This window comes from Peromyscus maniculatus, chromosome 12, assembly GCF_049852395.1.
Source record: "Peromyscus maniculatus bairdii isolate BWxNUB_F1_BW_parent chromosome 12, HU_Pman_BW_mat_3.1, whole genome shotgun sequence".
NCBI classification, from domain to species: Eukaryota; Metazoa; Chordata; class Mammalia; order Rodentia; family Cricetidae; genus Peromyscus; species Peromyscus maniculatus.
The window spans coordinates 46,931,536-46,950,083 of NC_134863.1; the positions used below are offsets into that span (position 1 = coordinate 46,931,536).

Below are 18,548 nucleotides of genomic sequence, written 5' to 3' on the forward strand. Positions count from 1 at the left end.
CTAATAAACCTTCCCTTACAAAACTAGGCAGCAGCAGACTCACACTGTAGCTGTATCTGCTCGCTCTGTCTGTCTTCTGTCTGTCTATAGTTATACATCTGTAACCTGGTGAGCTATACTCTTATACTCTAGTTAATAACACAAAATTCTCAGAACAGAACTTTGTTAAGATTTAATTTACAGAAGTTATTTTAATCTCTGACTATACAACAAGGTGGACAGACACTCTGATGTAACTGGAAAAAGTACCTAAATTATAACCAAAGCTACACCAAAGAAATTCATCATATCCAATGCAGACAGTCTTCAGTGGGACAGACGGTAAAACTCAAACAAAATATTCAAAGTGTCTGGAATAGGACCCAACTAGAGACCTCCGATGATTCGGACATGCCAGGTGATGAAACCCTGGGTCAGAGGACAACGGTGTCCCCTCGCCTGATAGCACAGTCCAAACATCTGAGCACTCTACCTGCCCAAACTCCACTGTAATCTTTCATTTGTATGTTTTATTTTATTCTAGCATATTTTCAACAGGCTTACATACCTAAGTAATTTATTTTAGTTTTTTATTAAGTTCACTTCTCCATGTGTGGATAAATTGTTAATATAGCTACAAATACTAAGAGTACTCTATAATTACAAGTAATACAGATAAAGAAGAAAATCTTATTTTTTTTCTCAATTTGAAGTTATCTAAGAGGCTGGATTTTTAATGTTATTAAGACATTTTTTATACTACAGATTACTACAGAATCATCTCTCTACATCATATTTGCTCACTAGAAAAATGAAACGCTGATTTGATAAAACATGACAATTTAAATGTAAATAAGTATTGCTTCCTCTAACCTCTATTATGACAATGCAAGTGTTATAAATCAAGTACTTAGGAGGAATAACTTAAAATTTAGTGAATATAGAAACAGATCAAAAGCTGCAAATTAACTCCCTTTTAACACCCGCTCACCTGAATACTGAATACCGTACTGCTGAGGAGCTTGAGGCTGCTGTGCCCCGTAGCCAGCCTGCTGCTGGTATAGTTGGTACATCTGACCTATGTAAGAAAATACAGACAAAAGAGGAGGTTTAACTTGGCAGAGAAATATTTTTAGGGCACCTTTATATTTCCTCCCAATTTAATATACAAGCACACTGAATAATAATATACAATATATTGGTTATACTTTAAATATCTATGAAGACAAGAATGAATAATTTAAGAAGGGTGACTGCTCGTTCTGCTATAGATAAACTGCTAAGAATGTTAGCTGGAAGCAAGTATTTGTATGATGTTACTCTAGTTGTTATCACTTCATAAACTGCAGAAAATACATTTTTAAAACTCTATGCCATTAGGTAAGTCATCAGAGATAAGGGACAAATACACTGCCTTTCACATACTCTTATATGTTAGCAATACCTCTCTGATGATCCATAGCACTGTTCTCATTTAAACAAGTCGTTTAGTTTTTAGCATTTATCAAATTATACAGAAGAAAGGCACTGATTTTAGAGTAACACTGTCCTTTTATTTTCTTCAGTTATTTTCAACATGGTCACTCACTTTGCAATATACAATACTGTATCACCTAGTGATGTTGGAGCCACCTTAGTTTTATATAAACATGTTCTAGGCAGTATTTCTCAACTTGTGGGCTGCAACCCCCAAAGACCATAGGAAAACACGGATATTTACATTACAATTTATAACAGTAGCAAAATTACAGTTACAAAGCGGCAACAAGAATAATTTTATCAGTGGGGGTCACTGCAACATGAGGAATTGTATTAAATGGTCGCAGCATTAGGAAGGGTGAGAACTACCGCTCTATGGTGTTTATATTAAGGCCAAAGTTATCTAATGACACATTTCTCAGACAGTACTCCATCCATCAGTCACTGAAATAGAAGTATCTTCTATTTTACTATTAAATTTATTATTATTATTAAATATTATTAAATTATTAAAATAAAAATTTTATTATTTATTTATTTATTTATTTTTTAGGCAAGTGTCTCACTATGCAGCCCTGGCTGGCCTGGAACTAACTATGTAGACCAGACCAGGTTGAACTCAAACATAAAAGATTGGCTTGCCTCTAGATTTTCACTTTTCAAATTAAACCTAGGGTCTCACATAAGCTAGGTATATGCTTGAGCTATACTTGAGCCTGAGCCTTCCAACTGAAGAAGATATTAAAATTACAATCAATAATAAAAAATGCTTTTGAAGAAAATATAGTATTTATAGTGTCAATTAATAACTTGAAATTCTTAATCTCTTATGAAATTAATGATTTGAAATTTTTTGTTGTTGTTGTTGTTTTTCGAGACAGGGTTTCTCTGTGTAGCTTTGCGCCTTTCCTGGAACTCACTTAGTAGACCAGACTGGCCTTGAACTCACAGAGATCTGCCTGGCTCTGCCTCCCGAGTGCTGGGATTAAAGGTGTGCGCCACCACCGCCCGGCTTGAAATAAAATTATGTTAACCAATTAAGTCATGCTCTGTTAGTGATTCTGCTCAAAATATAAATGGAACTTGATCTAAATAAATGGCAATGTCTAAAATATATAATTACATATCAAAAAGTATTCACTAAAGTAGCTTAATCGCTTATCTTTAGCTACATATTATATCTAACACAACAGCCCAAACATGTGGCAACTGAGCTACTGAAACTGCAACTGGGACATACTGAATGCTGTTTAAAATGTTCCAACCCGTCACATCTCTAATGTACACAAACAAACCAAACAACCAACCAACCCCTTCCTAAATCAGTGCTTCTATATTGATGTATATTAGACACACTTGGCTAAATAAATTAAAATTGATGGTACCGTTAAGAAAATGTTCTAATGCATCTAATAACAAACTTTAAATTATATGTCTTTAGTATAATTCATAACACTGATCTAGAACTAGACTACTTATTAATCTTTTTGCTTATGACTATACTGCATTGTTCTTAAATGTAAGATAAGCAATAGCTGTAGCAAGGCATATAATTAGTACCACTCCAGAGTAAATCCATCAATGGTATTGATCTGATGCTGCTAGAGAGGGTATGTGGTTGTGAGAGAACACAAGTGGAAGACGATTTTCATTATAAACTTTCATACTCCTAAACTTTTATTGATTTTAAATTTTGGCAATTAAAAAAAAACCCTCAAAAGGCAATGTGAAATTCTAGTAAGCAAGCATTACATCTCATTCCTGCTCACTGAACTTACTTTTCAATTACTCACTTACAATTCTTCTCAATAATAACCTACACCAGTACTTCAACAGTTTTTAGTTCACCTGACGACACACTGTTACACTATTTGTCCATCCAAACTCTGCATCCTGCTTCTACCTCCCATTTGAACCCATAGCCAGTTCAGTTCTAGTTGATTTTAGTTCTGGCTGTTGTATTTTTGATGCAGAGGAAGACAAACTAAAGTTGGTGGAGAAAAGACTTAACATAAGGATTCTTATTAAGCCACTCTTCAGCAAGATACCACCTGCTAGTTCCCAGTGATTCATACTAATTCAATGAGCAAGCATGAAAAGAATCACCATGGGACAAAAGGATTCTAGTCACAGCTCATCTTATGCTACAGTTTTAGTTTTAATGTAAATGTTAACTTCAATCAGGTGCTTTAGGTGCTAAGAACTTATTTATTATGATTTATATTATTATACACCATTATCACCAACTGACCCTTTGGTACAAACTTTTAGAGCACCACCTGGTGTTTACTTCTTTAAAGTAAAATGTACACATTTACAGGTCCTAACATGCACAGCAGTTAACAGAAATAATAATATCATAATGTCAAGGGGGTACACTAAAGCTCAGTAAGGTACTTAGCCATGTTCTGCAGAGCTGTGTTTTTCAACGACTCTCATTTGCTGATCTGAGATCCTTCAAATATACCAACCAGCCCTTTTAAATACTGAACTTTCAATTTCATGATTAATGAGCTATTTTTGAAACTAATGGTCTAGTCCAATTTTCACATCTTTTTGATCAGTAAAAAAAAAAAATATCAAAACCCAGAGATTAAATTACTTACAGAAGACACATAATTTGGAAAGAAAAGAAATTAACTTAAAAATGCACTGCTAACCTAATAAGCAATCAACATTATTTAACTAAAATTATGCTTCATCATCTCTACTTAAAATCTTTTTAAGTGACAGAAAACATACAGTTTTTGGAGGGGAGAGAATAAAGTCATTTCCCCCTAATCTTTCATTTTGTGTTTATATTAACTTTAACATTTTTTTCATCCCCCTTTTTAAATTTTCAATAATCAGAAACATACTCAATATATTATTTGGCTCTATGACACCAAATCACAACATGTCAGTAAATAAAACTATTTTATGTTAGACGGTGAGATTACTTATGTAAATGGATTGCATTACCAATAATGCCTCAATAAATACTTCTGTACATATCCCTTCCCCCACACGGGCTCTGAACGTTATTTTACCTTCAATCTGACCTGCTTGTGTCTGAGCTCCTGTATATGGAGGTTGCTGTGGCTGAACTGCTGCTGGGTGCGCTGCTGAGGAGGAAGAAGCAATACTGTCAGGAGTTCCTGAACGGTCTTCTGCAGGAGCACTGGGTGGCCCTGGATGGTCATGAAAAGTCAGTTAATTACCCTGTCCAAGGCCTTTCTCTAACAAGCGCAATTAAAAGTACAGGTTAATAACATTAAAAAGAAAATCGCTAGGCAACAATCACATCACCAAAAATACACTAAGCTTATGTTCTGTATTTTCACAGTTGCTCCACTCTTTAGGATCCGAAGTCAAAACTGGAAATCATTCCCTACAATGTGTGAAATGTTAAATTCCTGAGTCCTAACCTCCCATGTCAAAATTAAAACTCCTATCTACAGTCAACCAAAACCAGTGCTGCCTTCTTAAGCGGGTCTAAACTGTCTATAAATTCAATGCAATCATCCTGGTTATATTCAGGGATGCAAGCATTTTTCACTTGGCTTCTCACATGTTCCTCTTTAGTTAAACTGATCCACTCCATAGTTTCACAGGGCAGCTTTCTGACCTCTACTAATCACCATTCCTCCACTCTCCGATTAATCTCAACAGTCACATACATAACAACATTCTTTAAAACCTACTTACAATTCTATACTGTATTCCCTAGAGAATTTCTCTATGGCTTACTTTTATTATGAGCCACACTGATTTCTACTAGGTATTTCCACACTGGCCCCAGTTTCCTTAAGACTTTAAGAACTTTGGCCATGCTCAAGCTCTTTTCTGCTTCCATAATGTCTAGGACTCTACTTACATCTGTTGTCAATCAAATTCTCCCTGGATAAGGAACACAGAATCGAGTACAGAAAATCTAGATTCTCTGTACAGCTCTAATACTGTGACAATCAGTAAGTATATCATTCTGAAGAACTACAAATGGCTTACTCCTTTAAGTTATTTTAGCAACATATAGGAGTGGCTTAAAGAGTTTTTGGAATTCAATTATTTAGGGGGCATTGCCAAAGCTAATAGTGACTGCTGACTTTGGGCAGGTTACTGAATCTCTGTACCACAGCCTTTTCATTATGTAAAAAGCACACTAATTCTGACTTCAAGGTTACTTGGGAGAGTTATGAGTTAAAGGGAGCTTATAGCAAAAGCTTCTAAAATCAATTACCACTTTAAAGCTTGATTTAAATACTATTATTAATAGGCTTTCCCTGAAAGCAGTCTCCAACTGCTCTAATGGTATGTCCTCAAAACTTAACATGATTTAAATCTAAAATGTTACCAAAGACCAAGTACTGAGGCTGATGGACTTCTGAGAAGTGTCTGAAACAAAGGTGCTTAGACCTCATAACTGGATTATCCCACTGATAAACTGATAGTGGGGTGGGCTATTAGAAGGTAAAAAGGGGAGTGGGTTCTTGAGAGCAATTCTTAAGAATCTATATTGTCTCTAGTCCCTTTAACTTGTTCATTTGCTTCCTGACCACCATCAAGTGCACAGCCTTCTCTTACACATTCAGCCCTGGGGTACTCTGCCTCGATTCAGGGCCAAGCTAATGGAGCCAATGGGTCATGAACTGAGATTTCTGGGAGAACAAACCAAAGTACATCCCTTTCCTCTACATCAGTGGTTTTCAACCTTCCTAATGCTATGACCTTTTAAAACAGTTCCTCAGGCTGTGGTGACTCCAACCATAAAATTATTTCGTTGCTACTGTTATGAATCATAATGTAAACATCTGATATGCAGCCCCAAAGGGGTCATGACCCATGGATTAAGAACCAGTCTCAAGTTATTTTCTCAGCCATTTTATCACTGCAAGACAAAGTTGGTATACCACCATTTTAGGCAAATGGTTTGCCCCTTACCAGTCATGTACTAATGAGAATCTAGGCTGGGTTATAGTAATGGGAAAGCTGATTACCAGGTTAAAATGTATGACTGACTGGTTTACCACTACTTTACTTGTGTACACACACAGACACACAGAGACACACACACACACACACACACACACACACACACACACACACACACACTTAACTTTCCCTAAATGAATCCTAAACATACTCAGTGCTTGGCTCTTCTTTTCTCTCTTGGATGAAGCTTATGACTGTTGTTCATCCTGTTCTGCTAACACTTCATCTTCTTCACTTCTACATTACTGTGTAGCTATTTCCCCCCTTACCAGATCGCATATGGAGAATTAAAAAAGTACTCTGGTTGTTGTCAATGTGAAGACAACTAAGTGTACAAATCCACATGAAAATGGTCTTCATATAACAGAAATCATTGTCATAATATTCTGGTCTGATATATGACATCCAATTCAAGTTTCAAGGCTGGCTTTTATATAGCGCATTTCCTAACATTTCAAGTAGCTGAAACATTAGTTCATATTTCAGTCCTTGACATGGTTTTCAGATGTATCATTTGTTTATCTTTTGCCAAAAACAGGTAACATATTCAGCTGTCTCCTCAAATCTAACATAATTATTCAGTGAATAATCCCACAAAAATTTTCAAGAAGATGAAAATGAACAGACCAAATAAATTCTCTATCTCTAACTGCTAAAAATGGCAAAGTAAATGATTGAGGTAAACCCTTCCCCAGGTAGCAAAAATTTGAACAAAGCAGAAGAAAACAATTACTTAAGATAACTACTAGTCAATCAAATCTCACAGAAACCAGAAAAGAGTTTCCCCTAGGAGAAACAGTGAATTAAGGATTTCAAGACTTGATTTCTGCTTCAATGGCAGAAAACCATCATGTTAACAGCATCATGGCTGGACAAGGAGCTGGAGATGAAGGTGAAACTCCCTGTCACTGAAGGGCTAATTACTCGAAATCATTATAAACTCCGCCCAATCTTTAGCCACTCCTCTGTTTCAGGAAGGGGGGTAACTCCAAGTGGGCTCAGGAAGAAACATGAAAAAGAAAGAAAGAAAGCAGAATCCACTGCTGGAAAACAAGAGACAAAACTACTGTCCGCAGGAGTTTATTTAAGACTGGAAGAGCAATAACAAAGCTCTTAGAAAAAAACAAAACAAAACAATAATAACATCAAAATCACAAGTCAGAAAGATACACTAATGAAAATGCCCACCTACAATGAAGAACTGCAAGGCAGATAGAAACAAGAAAATCTGACACACATTATAAAACAGGAAAGCAGCCAATAAAAACATGAAGCATTCAGCAATGATGTGTGATAAGGATCCCCAAAGAAAAACAGGAATAATGCTGTCAAAATGATAACCAAAAACTAAGAAGAAAGAATAAATCACAATACAAGGGCTGCTTTAAAGCTAAAACTTATTTGCATACAAGCAATTAACTAGAAATCTCTTTAATTTTAATTTCCTAAGATCAGAAGAGATAGCAAAACCTATCAAATCCAATTTAAGTACTACAAGAAAATCTGAAAAGTTTTTTTTTTAATAAAACGGTTTTTTTTTTCCTCTCTCTCTTTTTTAAAAAGAATCTGAAAATACTGCTTTTACTAAAATTTAGCTGAAACAAACAGTGGTTATTCTTTAAGATGGAAAGAGTGCTATGGACTGGAAAGGGCAAAGAATCTCTTTAGGGTGCCGAAATCATGCATTTCCCTGTTTTATAGGAACTTAAATATGTAAAAAGTAACTGGCTGAACCCTAAGCCGTGGTATTTCTCCATATCCATGAAAGAGGGGAGATAACGATAGAGAGAAAAAGGAACTGACCTACCTGAAACCTGGTCATCTGTTAATCCAAATGCTGACATGACATTTTTGTTGATTTCATCTTGGTTTTTCAGAGGGTCAAAAGCTGACATACTTGCTGCCATAACCTGAGTAGACTGTTTTCCAGAAGAATCAGAGGCAGCAGGCTTCTCTTCCCTACCATCCACAGTATCTGTAAGAAAAAAGGAATAAACAAGTTTATTTCATGTATACTCAAAAAAGCATAAAAAAATAAGACAAGAAAATATACATGTGCATAAATATTGTCAGGAATGTTAGAATAAGAATTTGTGAATACAAAACTATAGAACGCTTTACTTTCTTCACGTATGTTTATGCTTCAAGAAAAATGGGTAAAAGGAAATACAAGATAAAGAGTAGTTTTCCAGAAAGAATTACTGTCTCTCCCCATTCCCCCATTTAGAATTACTAGACTAATCTGAGCACAGAGAATGGTGCCTGCCTATAATCCTGGCACTCAGGAGGCTAAGACAGGAGGATCAAGAGTTCTAGGTCAGCCTGAGCTACACAGCAGGACTGTCTCAATAGCAAAAGAAAAGAAAAAGGAGAAAATGAGAAAAAAACATTATTATTATCATTATTATTATTTTAAAGCTTCTTTAAAAACACAATTGTTTTACATTTTACTTTTTTTGGAGCCTGAGCTGGCTAGTTTTTATGTCAACTTGACACACACATGCTACAGACATCTGAGAGGAAGAAGCCTCAGCTGAGAAACTGCCTCCCTAAGATTGGTCTGAACACAAGTCTGAGGGGCATTTTCTTTAGTGATTGGTGTGGGAGGGCCCAGCCTACTGTGGGTGAGGCCACTCCTGGGCTGGTGGTCCTGAGTTCCAAAAGAAGGCAGGCTGAGCAAGCCATAAGCAGTAAGTCAGTAAGCATGGCCTCTTCATCAGCTCCTGCTTCCAGATTCCTGCCTGGTTTGAGTATCCTGCCTTGGATTCCATCAATGGGCTATGATTCAGGATATGTAATCCAAATAAATCCTTTCCTCAAGTTGCTTTTAGTTATGGTGTTTCATCACAACAATAACACCAACTTGCGCGTGCGTGCGTGTGTGTTCACTCACATGCATATGGAGGTCAGAAGACAATCTCCAGGGACATTTCTCAAGAGCTGTCCAGTTTGCTTTTGAGATAGGGTCCCTCAATGGCCTGGAATTCATCAAGTCGACTATCTGGTCTCTCCCTGGCTAGCCAGTGAGCCCTAGGCAACTGCCTGTTTCCACCTCTACAGTGCTGGGATTACAAACACACACCACCATACCAGGAAGGTTTTGTTTGTTTGTTTTTAACATGGGTTTTGGGGACCGACAGATACTACACCAAGAACTTTACCAACTGAGCTGTTTATTCAGCCCACACCCCAGTGATCTGCACATACATATACGATACCCAGGAGAGCCGGACAGTGGTGGCGCACGCCTTTAATCTCAGCACTCATGAGGCAGAGCCAGGTGTATTTCTGTGAGTTTGAGGCCAGCCTGGTCTACAGATCAAGATCCAGGACAGGCACCAAAACGACAGGGAGAAACCCTGTCTCAAAAAAAACCAAACCAAACCAAACCAAAAACAACCCCCCCACACACAAATACCCAGATACCCAGGAAACAGAGTAACAAATGTTTTATTTTGCAAAACAACAGAAATCTTGCCTTAATTTAGGATCTCAACTCTTACGTTTTGTCTATTCCTCTACAATTAACGTAAAAACCAAACCAGCCAAAATTCCTTATCATCTATAAAATAACAGTTTTGCTATGTATTCTAAACATGCATTACTTATTAAATTAGTTATTAAAATACTTGTTTAAAAATGTGTTTAGAATGTTCTTCAAAAGAACACACAAGGTGACAAAGTATAAATGACACGACCCTGACTTAGAGTAATTCTTGAGCGTGATCTGGGTCATCAGTGTTGGTCTACTTTGATAGATGCATCTGTCCTGTGCCCCTGTACCTTAGTGCTGTGGGATGTTCTGTATGTCCTGTGGGAGCCCTAATTTAAGCTATAAGCACAGTTAGCAAGAAGCCTGCCACGGCCATACAGTTTGTAAGCAATATAAATCTCTGTGTTTACTTGGTTGGGTCTGAGCGGCTGTGGGACTGGCGGGTGACAGAGATTTGTCCTGACGGTGGGCAAGGCAGAAAAACTCTAGCTACAAATGGCGCCCAACGTGTTGGCAAAAGTTTCTACCTAAAACCTGAGAAAAGATTCTAAAACGGAGCTAAAAACAGCTTCCTAATTGTCTCTCTCAAATGAGCGGCAGCTGCCGGTTTGAGCTACTTGTGCGTTCCTAGTGTGTGTGCTCGATCTGCAGTATGGCGGGAATGAGGCCTCTGCAAGTGGCACATTAAGCTGCGTGGCAGATTTAGCCTTTGCTAGTACAAAACAAAAAAAGAGGTTTCTGGGCTACACGCTGCTTGGATAAAAGTGTAGACCCACTATTTCTGAGACTTGATGGCTCCCAGAGCTGGTGGAAAACGTACCACCGCCAAGTTGGGAAATTGAAGGGGGCGGAGCCAGCAGCCACAGAGCCATTTCAGGCTTAGAAGGCCACAGTTTAAAGCAACAGATTCACAATAAGACAGATTCAGATGGAACAAGACTTTAAATGCTTTACAATGTGTGTAAAAATGTACATAGGCTTGGAAGAGAGAGGAAAAGGAACATAGACAGTTATATAAAGAAATAGAAAGTTTAAAAAAATAAAGTCTTTAAAGAGAAAGTAAAAGTAATATAAAAAATAAGCCACATAAAGATGGCTATCACACAGAGAATCTGGATTATGTTCTCTTTGATATTTGTAGCTGAAGAAAAAGATTTGATTGCAAAGGCTGTTGAGTTATGCCAAAATGTATATTTTAAAGGTACCTTGACTTCAAAATTTAGATGTAAGGATATGTTGCTTTGGAAAAGAGGCTCTGTTTTTGTCTCTACAGAAAGCCAGAGGCTATGGATTTGTTCCAGATTAAGATACATCAGATTTGACCAGCCAAGACCCCCTGAAAGGTCTCCGATGACACCATGGCCCAGATGATCCAACATCCAGAATTGTTTCAAGGCAACTGGCTCAGACGATACAGTCTCACGGACTACTCCATGAACCTAAAATTTTCTTTGTATCCCCATAAGATACTGCACCCCCCTCCAGCAGGAAGTAGTAAGAGAAGCTACGCCCAAATTCCCAAATATACCAAGCTGGCTTTAAAGATGTGTAAAAGTTAAAACCTTCCTTTTTAAAAAAAGAAAAGGGGAAGTGCTGTGGGATGTTCTGTATGTCCTGTGGGAGCCCTTCTTGGGTTCTTTGTGGCGTTACCCAGCAGGTCCGCATAGAGGATGATTAGGACCATGGGCCTGAGTGCAGGTGTCTGAGATGGTCTGCACTTGGCTGTGCTGGGGGATGGTCTGTATGTCAAGTTGTTCTGATTGATCAATAAATAAAACCTGATCGGCTGTGGCTAGGCAGGAAGGATAGGCGGGACTAACAGAGAGGAGAAATAAAAGGACAGGAAGGCAGAAGGACTGACTGCAGCCGCCGCCATGACCAGCAGCATGTGAAGATGCCGGTGGGCCACCAGCCACGTGGCAAGGTATAGATTTATGGAAATGGACTAATTTAAGCTATAAGCACAGTTAGCAAGAAGCCTGCCACGGCCATACAGTTTGTAAGCAATATAAGTCTCTGTGTTTACTTGGTTGGGTCTGAGCAGCTGTGGGACTGGCGGGTGACAGAGATTTGTCCTGACTGTGGGCCAGGCAGGAAAACTCTAGCTACACCTTAGTCACCGTTCTATCTATCGCTGTGAAGAGACTCATCACAACCAAAGCAACTCTTACAGAAGAAACTGTTTCACTGGGGATTTGCTTACAGTTTCAGAGGATTAGTCCATGATCTTCAATGGCAGGAAGCAGAGAGGCACAGCACTAGAGCAGAAGCTGGGAGCTTTTGAAACCTCAAAGCTCACTCACAGTGACATAATTCCTCCACCAAGGCCACGCCTTCTAATCTTTACCAAACAGTTCCACTGACTGGTGACTAAGCATTCAAGTACATGAGCCTAGGGGGCCATTCTCATGCAAACCACATCTTGTGAACAGAAACATTTTAGAATCACCTGAATTTCATAAATTAAGAAGCAACATGGTAACAAAAGCAAAGTTTAAAAAAAGCAATAATTCTAACCATTTACTCAATTAATAAAAAATTATCATTTTTTGTTATCAAGTAAGCAACTTGATAATATTGTAAATGGATACAAAGCTTACCTAAAGTTAAGATCTTTTACACTGCATGGAATCACTATCTTATCTTCCTCAGCAATTTCCTTCCTCTAATCCCAAGAGCATTCCACACTAACCTCACAAATGAATCCCCTCCATGCTACTACTGCCTCTACTAATCTAGGCTTCTAAAATAAACCAAGCCCCCAGGAAATACTATACAACAGAGTTCTAGTCCTTAAAGAGGAATGAGGGCCACTTAGGCAACTGCTGCACAGTAATGGCTATATTGATTGAATTTTTGTCTATCCCTCATAATCTTTGACATGGTTATGCAATGTAAACATGCATTAATTCTTCTGGGAGAATGATCTAGAAAGTTCTCATTTCATCTTTGATGTAAAGCTGGGATTTTAGTTTAGAAAGACAAAGTTCACGACTGGGGAGACAGCTCCAGAAGCAGTACTTGCTTTATAATGAAGAGGACCTGAGTTTGCAAACCCCAGACTCCAAGTAACAAGCTTGCTAGGTAGTACCATCCTGTAATCACAGCACTGGCAAGCCAGGAGGCAGCAACAAGCAGATTCCTGCAAGTTCACTGGCCAGCTAGACTAGCCCACTTGGTGAAGTTCCAGGCCAATCAGAGACCCTGTCATAAAGCAGCAGGTGCAAGGTCCCTGGAGAATGACAGCCAAGGTTGTCTTCTGACCTCCAAATGCACATGCACATATATGCGGCAAAAAAACAAACAAACAAACAAGGGCGAGGTTCAGAAGAAGTAAACTGCTTTACTCTGAAACATAGACGCCTTCATCATAAGTGTCCAAGATCATAAAGTATTTTAGTAAATTTCATCATATTCTGAAATAAGGGTAAGATTAGAAATTACTAATTCATCAGCAAATATTTATTGAGCATTTACCAACAACACAATTCCAAATGGCTAAAAGAAGATAACAAGGAAATTATAGAAAATGGTTTTATTTAAAATCTAACCAAATTTTTAAAAGTAAATCAATCAATTAAGGGACTGGGTCTATAACTCAGTAGTATGTGTAAGACCCTGGATCTGCTCTTCAAAGGAAGAGGAGACGAGGACACAGAGAAGCATGAAGAAATGAAGGGAAATGGGGAGGAGGATGAAGAGAAAAAAGCAAACTTCCAAAATTATCTAGGAGCAAAACTACAATACCCCAATCTAAGGGTTTCAAGAGATTAGACAAGGCCACCTTTCCAAAGAGTCCTCTGTGTGACCTCACACACAGCTAGCCTGGACCACTAAAAAGTTACCACTTTGTATTTTAAACATTTAAACATTAAGAGCAGTCATTTACAAAACCATTTTAACTGAAATAGTTAAGAAACAAAAGTTAAAGAAAATAGTTGGTTTTTAAAAGAAATTCTTTAGATCTATAAAAACAGTTTTAATTTCAGGCCATATTTTAAAATACATTTTGGTGCCAAAACTATATCAGCTCCAAATATGTCAATAAGCCTTAAATTCTCTTCACTATTTATAATAAATATAAAAGTGTATTGTAATAGTACATGCCACCAGTAAAATTTTAAAGTACTAATCTAAAATTATTTTGCACCTGAAACTTAGTTTTTACTACATAAAAATCATAATAAAATCATTTGCATTCCTACGATTTATTAGTTCTCACACTAATAACAACTCATGAATCAAAGGGTTTGAAAACTGACCTTACTGCATAAACTCTGGAGTTTGAGACTAACTGTAAAGAAATCATCACAACAGCACTGACTTATCTCATGCTCTCACCTGTGCATTTATTATTGTTCATCACACACACACACACACACACACACACACACACACACACACACACACTCCCTCTCTCCACAAAAATGGTGGAAGAATTCATTAGAATAAAATAGAATAAATTCAGTTTACCGTTTTCAGGAATACTGGTAGAAGGTCCTGGTTCTCCAGGTGGCTCTAAGCTATCCAATAAGCGATTCACTTTATTTCGAAGTTCTATCAGTTCTCGACGAAGATATTTCACCTGACTTGATTCAAGGGGTCTTGGTTGGCCATTAACTAAAACAGAATCATTAATTTGCTTCAATTTAGGAGATGAAATTTAGAGTTACTAAAATAACACACACTGAAGAAAAATAAGCAGCACAAATCAGAAGTAGTTTTACCTTCATTCATTTATTTTAACTTGTCTGTGTACATGGAGTATGAATGCGAGGCCTAGGCTGACCTCAAACTCAGAGACCTGTCTGCTTCTGCCTCTCAGGTACTAGGATGAAGGGCCATGTCATGACACCAGGCCTTTGGGTAATCCCCCCTGCCCAGCGAAAAGACAATTGCTTATAGCTTACTTTCTTAAGCAGAAAACATTCCTGAATACAGCAAAAAGCTAGTATTTTTGATACTAGCAAAAATGTTTACTACAAGTACTATAATAAAATACACCAATACTGTAGAAAGCTCCATTTTCATGAAAATTAACAAACTAAAGTTATTTTAATAGAAAATTATGTAACTCCCAAATTATATTTTGTACTATGTAATATTCTTGAAATAATACAAAAACACATTACTCTATATATAATTATCATGACAAAATATGACTAACAGATGTTATCCAGCTTGCCTATATTTGACTTAAACAAACAGTTGCTCCCAAAAGTAATCCATCAAGCCAGGTGTGGCGATGCATTTGGGCATTTGTTTAATCCCTAATTGGATGTAGAGACAGGTGGAATCTCGGAGTTCTAGACCAGCATGGTTTACACAGGAATCTCAGGCCAGTCAAGCCTACATATTGAGACTTTGTCTCAAAAACAACAAAAGTAATCCATTAACTAATTATGCAGAGCTTATGAATCAACACCGTCCTACAAATCCACGGCTTCTACAGGCACTAGGGAAAGCCACAAGTCATTACTTAATCAGCAGGGCTTTTTTTTTTTTTTTTAAAGGAAGGCACATTATCTTATTTAATTACTCATTCTCTTAAAATAGTGTCACAGCTTAGAAAACAAAAATGAAATTGTATTGCTTCCTCATTTCTAGAAGTCCAAGATTCAGCCTCTTACCAGGTATTTTCAAATTGTGTACAACCAAATTTGAGTCTATCTATTAGAACTACCAGTTTCTGGGAAAAGAGAGTTCTCCCATGACTGTGATTCTATTCAAGTTTCCTTGAAGCTCATAGGTGATCCTCCTGCCACAGACTCCCAAATCTTAGGATTATAAAATGATTGTTAATCAAGTTTCTATATAGTATATTTTTTTTAATTTTATAATTTAATTTAATTTTACATATCAGCCATGGATTCCCCTGTCCTCCCTCCTCCTGCCCCCTCCCCCCAGTCCACCCCCCATCCCCATCTCCTCCAGGGCAAGGACATAGTATATTCTTTTAAGAACTGACTTTGTGCTTTGTCTAGTATACATGAGCATGCGTGCACAAACACACACACACACACACACACACACACACACACACACACACACACACACACACATTTTAACCAGTTAACTTTCAAACTTCATACAATAATCTTTGAGTATAGCTCCCAGAATAGACATTTAATTAGTTGAATCGTTAAACTGCTCATGTTCAACTCCAATAAGAAACTGCTTCTGTGGATGTGCGCATGCAGGCCACAAGTTGACTGTGCTGTCTTCTACCACTTGCTCTAACTTTAGTTATTTTCAGAACAGGGTCTCTTACCGAAATTGGGGTTTACCCTTTGGGTTAGACTTGTTGGCTACAGAGTCCCTGAGATCTGCCTCTCTACCCACTTAGTGCTGGGGTTACCACTATATCTGGCTTTTAGGTGGGGCTGGGGATCCAAACTGGGGTCCCCATGCTCACATGGAAAGCATTTTACCCACTGAGGCACTCTGCAGCTCCCTCACAGTGCTTCTGACTGGTGCATATGGTCAGTTTACATGTAGTTTGTGTGTTATTTGTTTCTCTACACCCCTTTCCCCTCACCTTCTAGCATGCCAAGCAGGTACACTTTATTTCGTTATGTCCCATCTACTAAGCATTTCCAAACTTTAATAATCATTCTTACAATTCATGCATACTTCAGTAAAAAGTTCTAATGTTACTAACAAATTTATTCCCAAACTAGTCCTTCCAATTTTTTATTCTTACATGTTACTTTACATAAATTACTGCTCATTTTTTCTGTCCTACTTGTTTTCCTGTTCCTAGATTTTTTTTTTAAGATCAATGTTCATTTCAAGTTGAAGATTTTGTGCATCTTTCACTCTCTTGCTGAAGACCAACATTAAAAATTCTAACAAAGATCCACTGGTTTAGGTAATCTCTTTGAAAATGTTTTCACTACCACTTTTTACTGGAGTTTAGTAGACTATAAGATTTCTTTTTCTTAATCATATGAAACGTGATTTCTATTTACCAGCTTTTATTACTAAATGAAAGAAGTATACAAACTGTCTAATTGTTTCACCAGTGATCAATCTTATCGTTTTCTGGCCACTTATATTAAAATAATGACTTTGTCTTACATACTTTCCAGTTTCGAGGTAATACACCTAGTTAGGATTTTTATTTTTTCTTCCTCAAGACTTACCATGTCTCCTGAATCTAAAGCTTCATTTATTTTCTATAATCTTAAAAACTCCCTTAGCTATGTTTTAATATATTTACACTCCATTTTACCCTGGAAATTCTTAATATCAAGTGTCTGTTTCATTCCCATCATCTCCTAGTCTCTAAGTCTGTAGGGTTATATTGCATGTACACTTCATTCTTTCAATTTCATTTTTCATTTCTAAAAAATTACCACGCCCTTTTTAAAATTTAATACTTTTGCATAGTGCCCTATGCTTATACTATTATTCCTTCTTTGAAGTTCTTATAACTTTTGACACACACATTTTGGAGACTATCAATTCTGAAACCAGCTATGCCCACTGTTTCTCTTGCTTACATGGACAACGTTGTGTATCTTATGGATTGGATCACCAGTAGGACTCTGTAAGAAACCAACTATGACTTGGATTGAGATCCAAATTTTTTTTATCATTCTTATACTTTTTTTCTGTTTTATGCTATAAAGACTCAAAACTACACAGAAACTTTAAATTTAAACAAAGTCCATCTAAGGACCATGGTAATAAATTCTCAATGAACTATTCCCAAACCTCCAAGATCCCAGTGTACCCTTGATCTTTCCTGTATCAAGGGCAAGAGTTTTTTCTACAATATTCTTTTTTTTGAAAACAGAGACTACTGAAAGGTCTAGGATCCTGGACTTACACTGCCACAGAAACATGAAATGGTTGTTCTTACATAACGCAAAGTAAAAACTTCACCACAGCCACCAAGAATACTCCAGGTTTCAGCTTTGTTATTCAAGTCTTTCTCAGTCTGTCTCTTTCAGTCTCTCCCTCTTTCTCCTTGCCTGCCCTCACCCCTAGTTCCACCTATTTTCTTTTGCATGTTAATTTTATGTATGTGTGTCTGTATGCTATCTGCATGCCTTCAGGTACCCGCGCAGACCGTGTTGGATCCCCTAGAGCTGGAATTACAGGTGACTGTGAGCTACCCAACATGAGTGCTAGGTCTTCTGGAAGAGCAGCAAGCTCCCTTAACTGCTGAGACCCACATCTGTTTTTATTTTGGTATGGTTCTGTTTCCTAGGCAAGCTGAACAGACACACAGACACACACACACACACACACACACACACACACACACACACACACACACACACACGGGGGTGGGGGTGTGGGAGTGGGGACATGTACACATACCCCTTTGGAAAGAAGGAAGAGCTCAGAATATCTAGTCTTCCTTACCTCTGGCCAAGAGACTTTGTAAAAAGGTATCCTCTATTAAAACCTTTAAACAGTTTTTGTTAATATTAAAAAAGGACAGAAAACAAACAACATCAACAAAAAAACCCTGATTCATATTTGCCTTTCCTGGAGAAAAAATATATAAAATTAAATCAACAGATATGGTTGCATTTCCATAAACACTAAGGTTCAGAATAATATAATTTCCAAAAAATTAAAAAGGAAAAAAAAGTAAAGAAAGTAAATATTA

General features: G+C 37.4%; 1 protein-coding gene and 1 long non-coding RNA gene across 6 annotated transcripts in view; both read right to left on the minus strand.

Annotated features, from left to right (window-relative positions):
* Positions 1 to 18,548, minus strand: part of Tfg (trafficking from ER to golgi regulator) — a 31,047-nt gene that overhangs the window by 3,326 nt on the left and 9,173 nt on the right. For 3 of the 5 annotated variants that reach the window (XM_076549042.1, XM_076549044.1, XM_006995757.4), the window contains exons 4-7: positions 14,396 to 14,542; positions 8,237 to 8,404; positions 4,488 to 4,628; positions 971 to 1,057 (exon numbers count right to left, since the gene is read on the minus strand). In XM_076549042.1, the coding sequence (XP_076405157.1) occupies positions 971 to 1,057; positions 4,488 to 4,628; positions 8,237 to 8,404; positions 14,396 to 14,542 (543 nt within the window). The remainder of the gene's footprint in view (positions 1 to 970; positions 1,058 to 4,487; positions 4,629 to 8,236; positions 8,405 to 14,395; positions 14,543 to 18,548) is intronic. The other 2 variants (XM_076549043.1, XM_006995758.4) reach the window with 1 other exon arrangement.
* Positions 9,864 to 14,380, minus strand: LOC143268135 (uncharacterized). The gene is made up of 2 exons (XR_013043781.1): positions 12,034 to 14,380; positions 9,864 to 10,212 (listed from the first exon to the last, which is right to left on the minus strand). It is a non-coding gene; the product is annotated as an uncharacterized LOC143268135 (long non-coding RNA).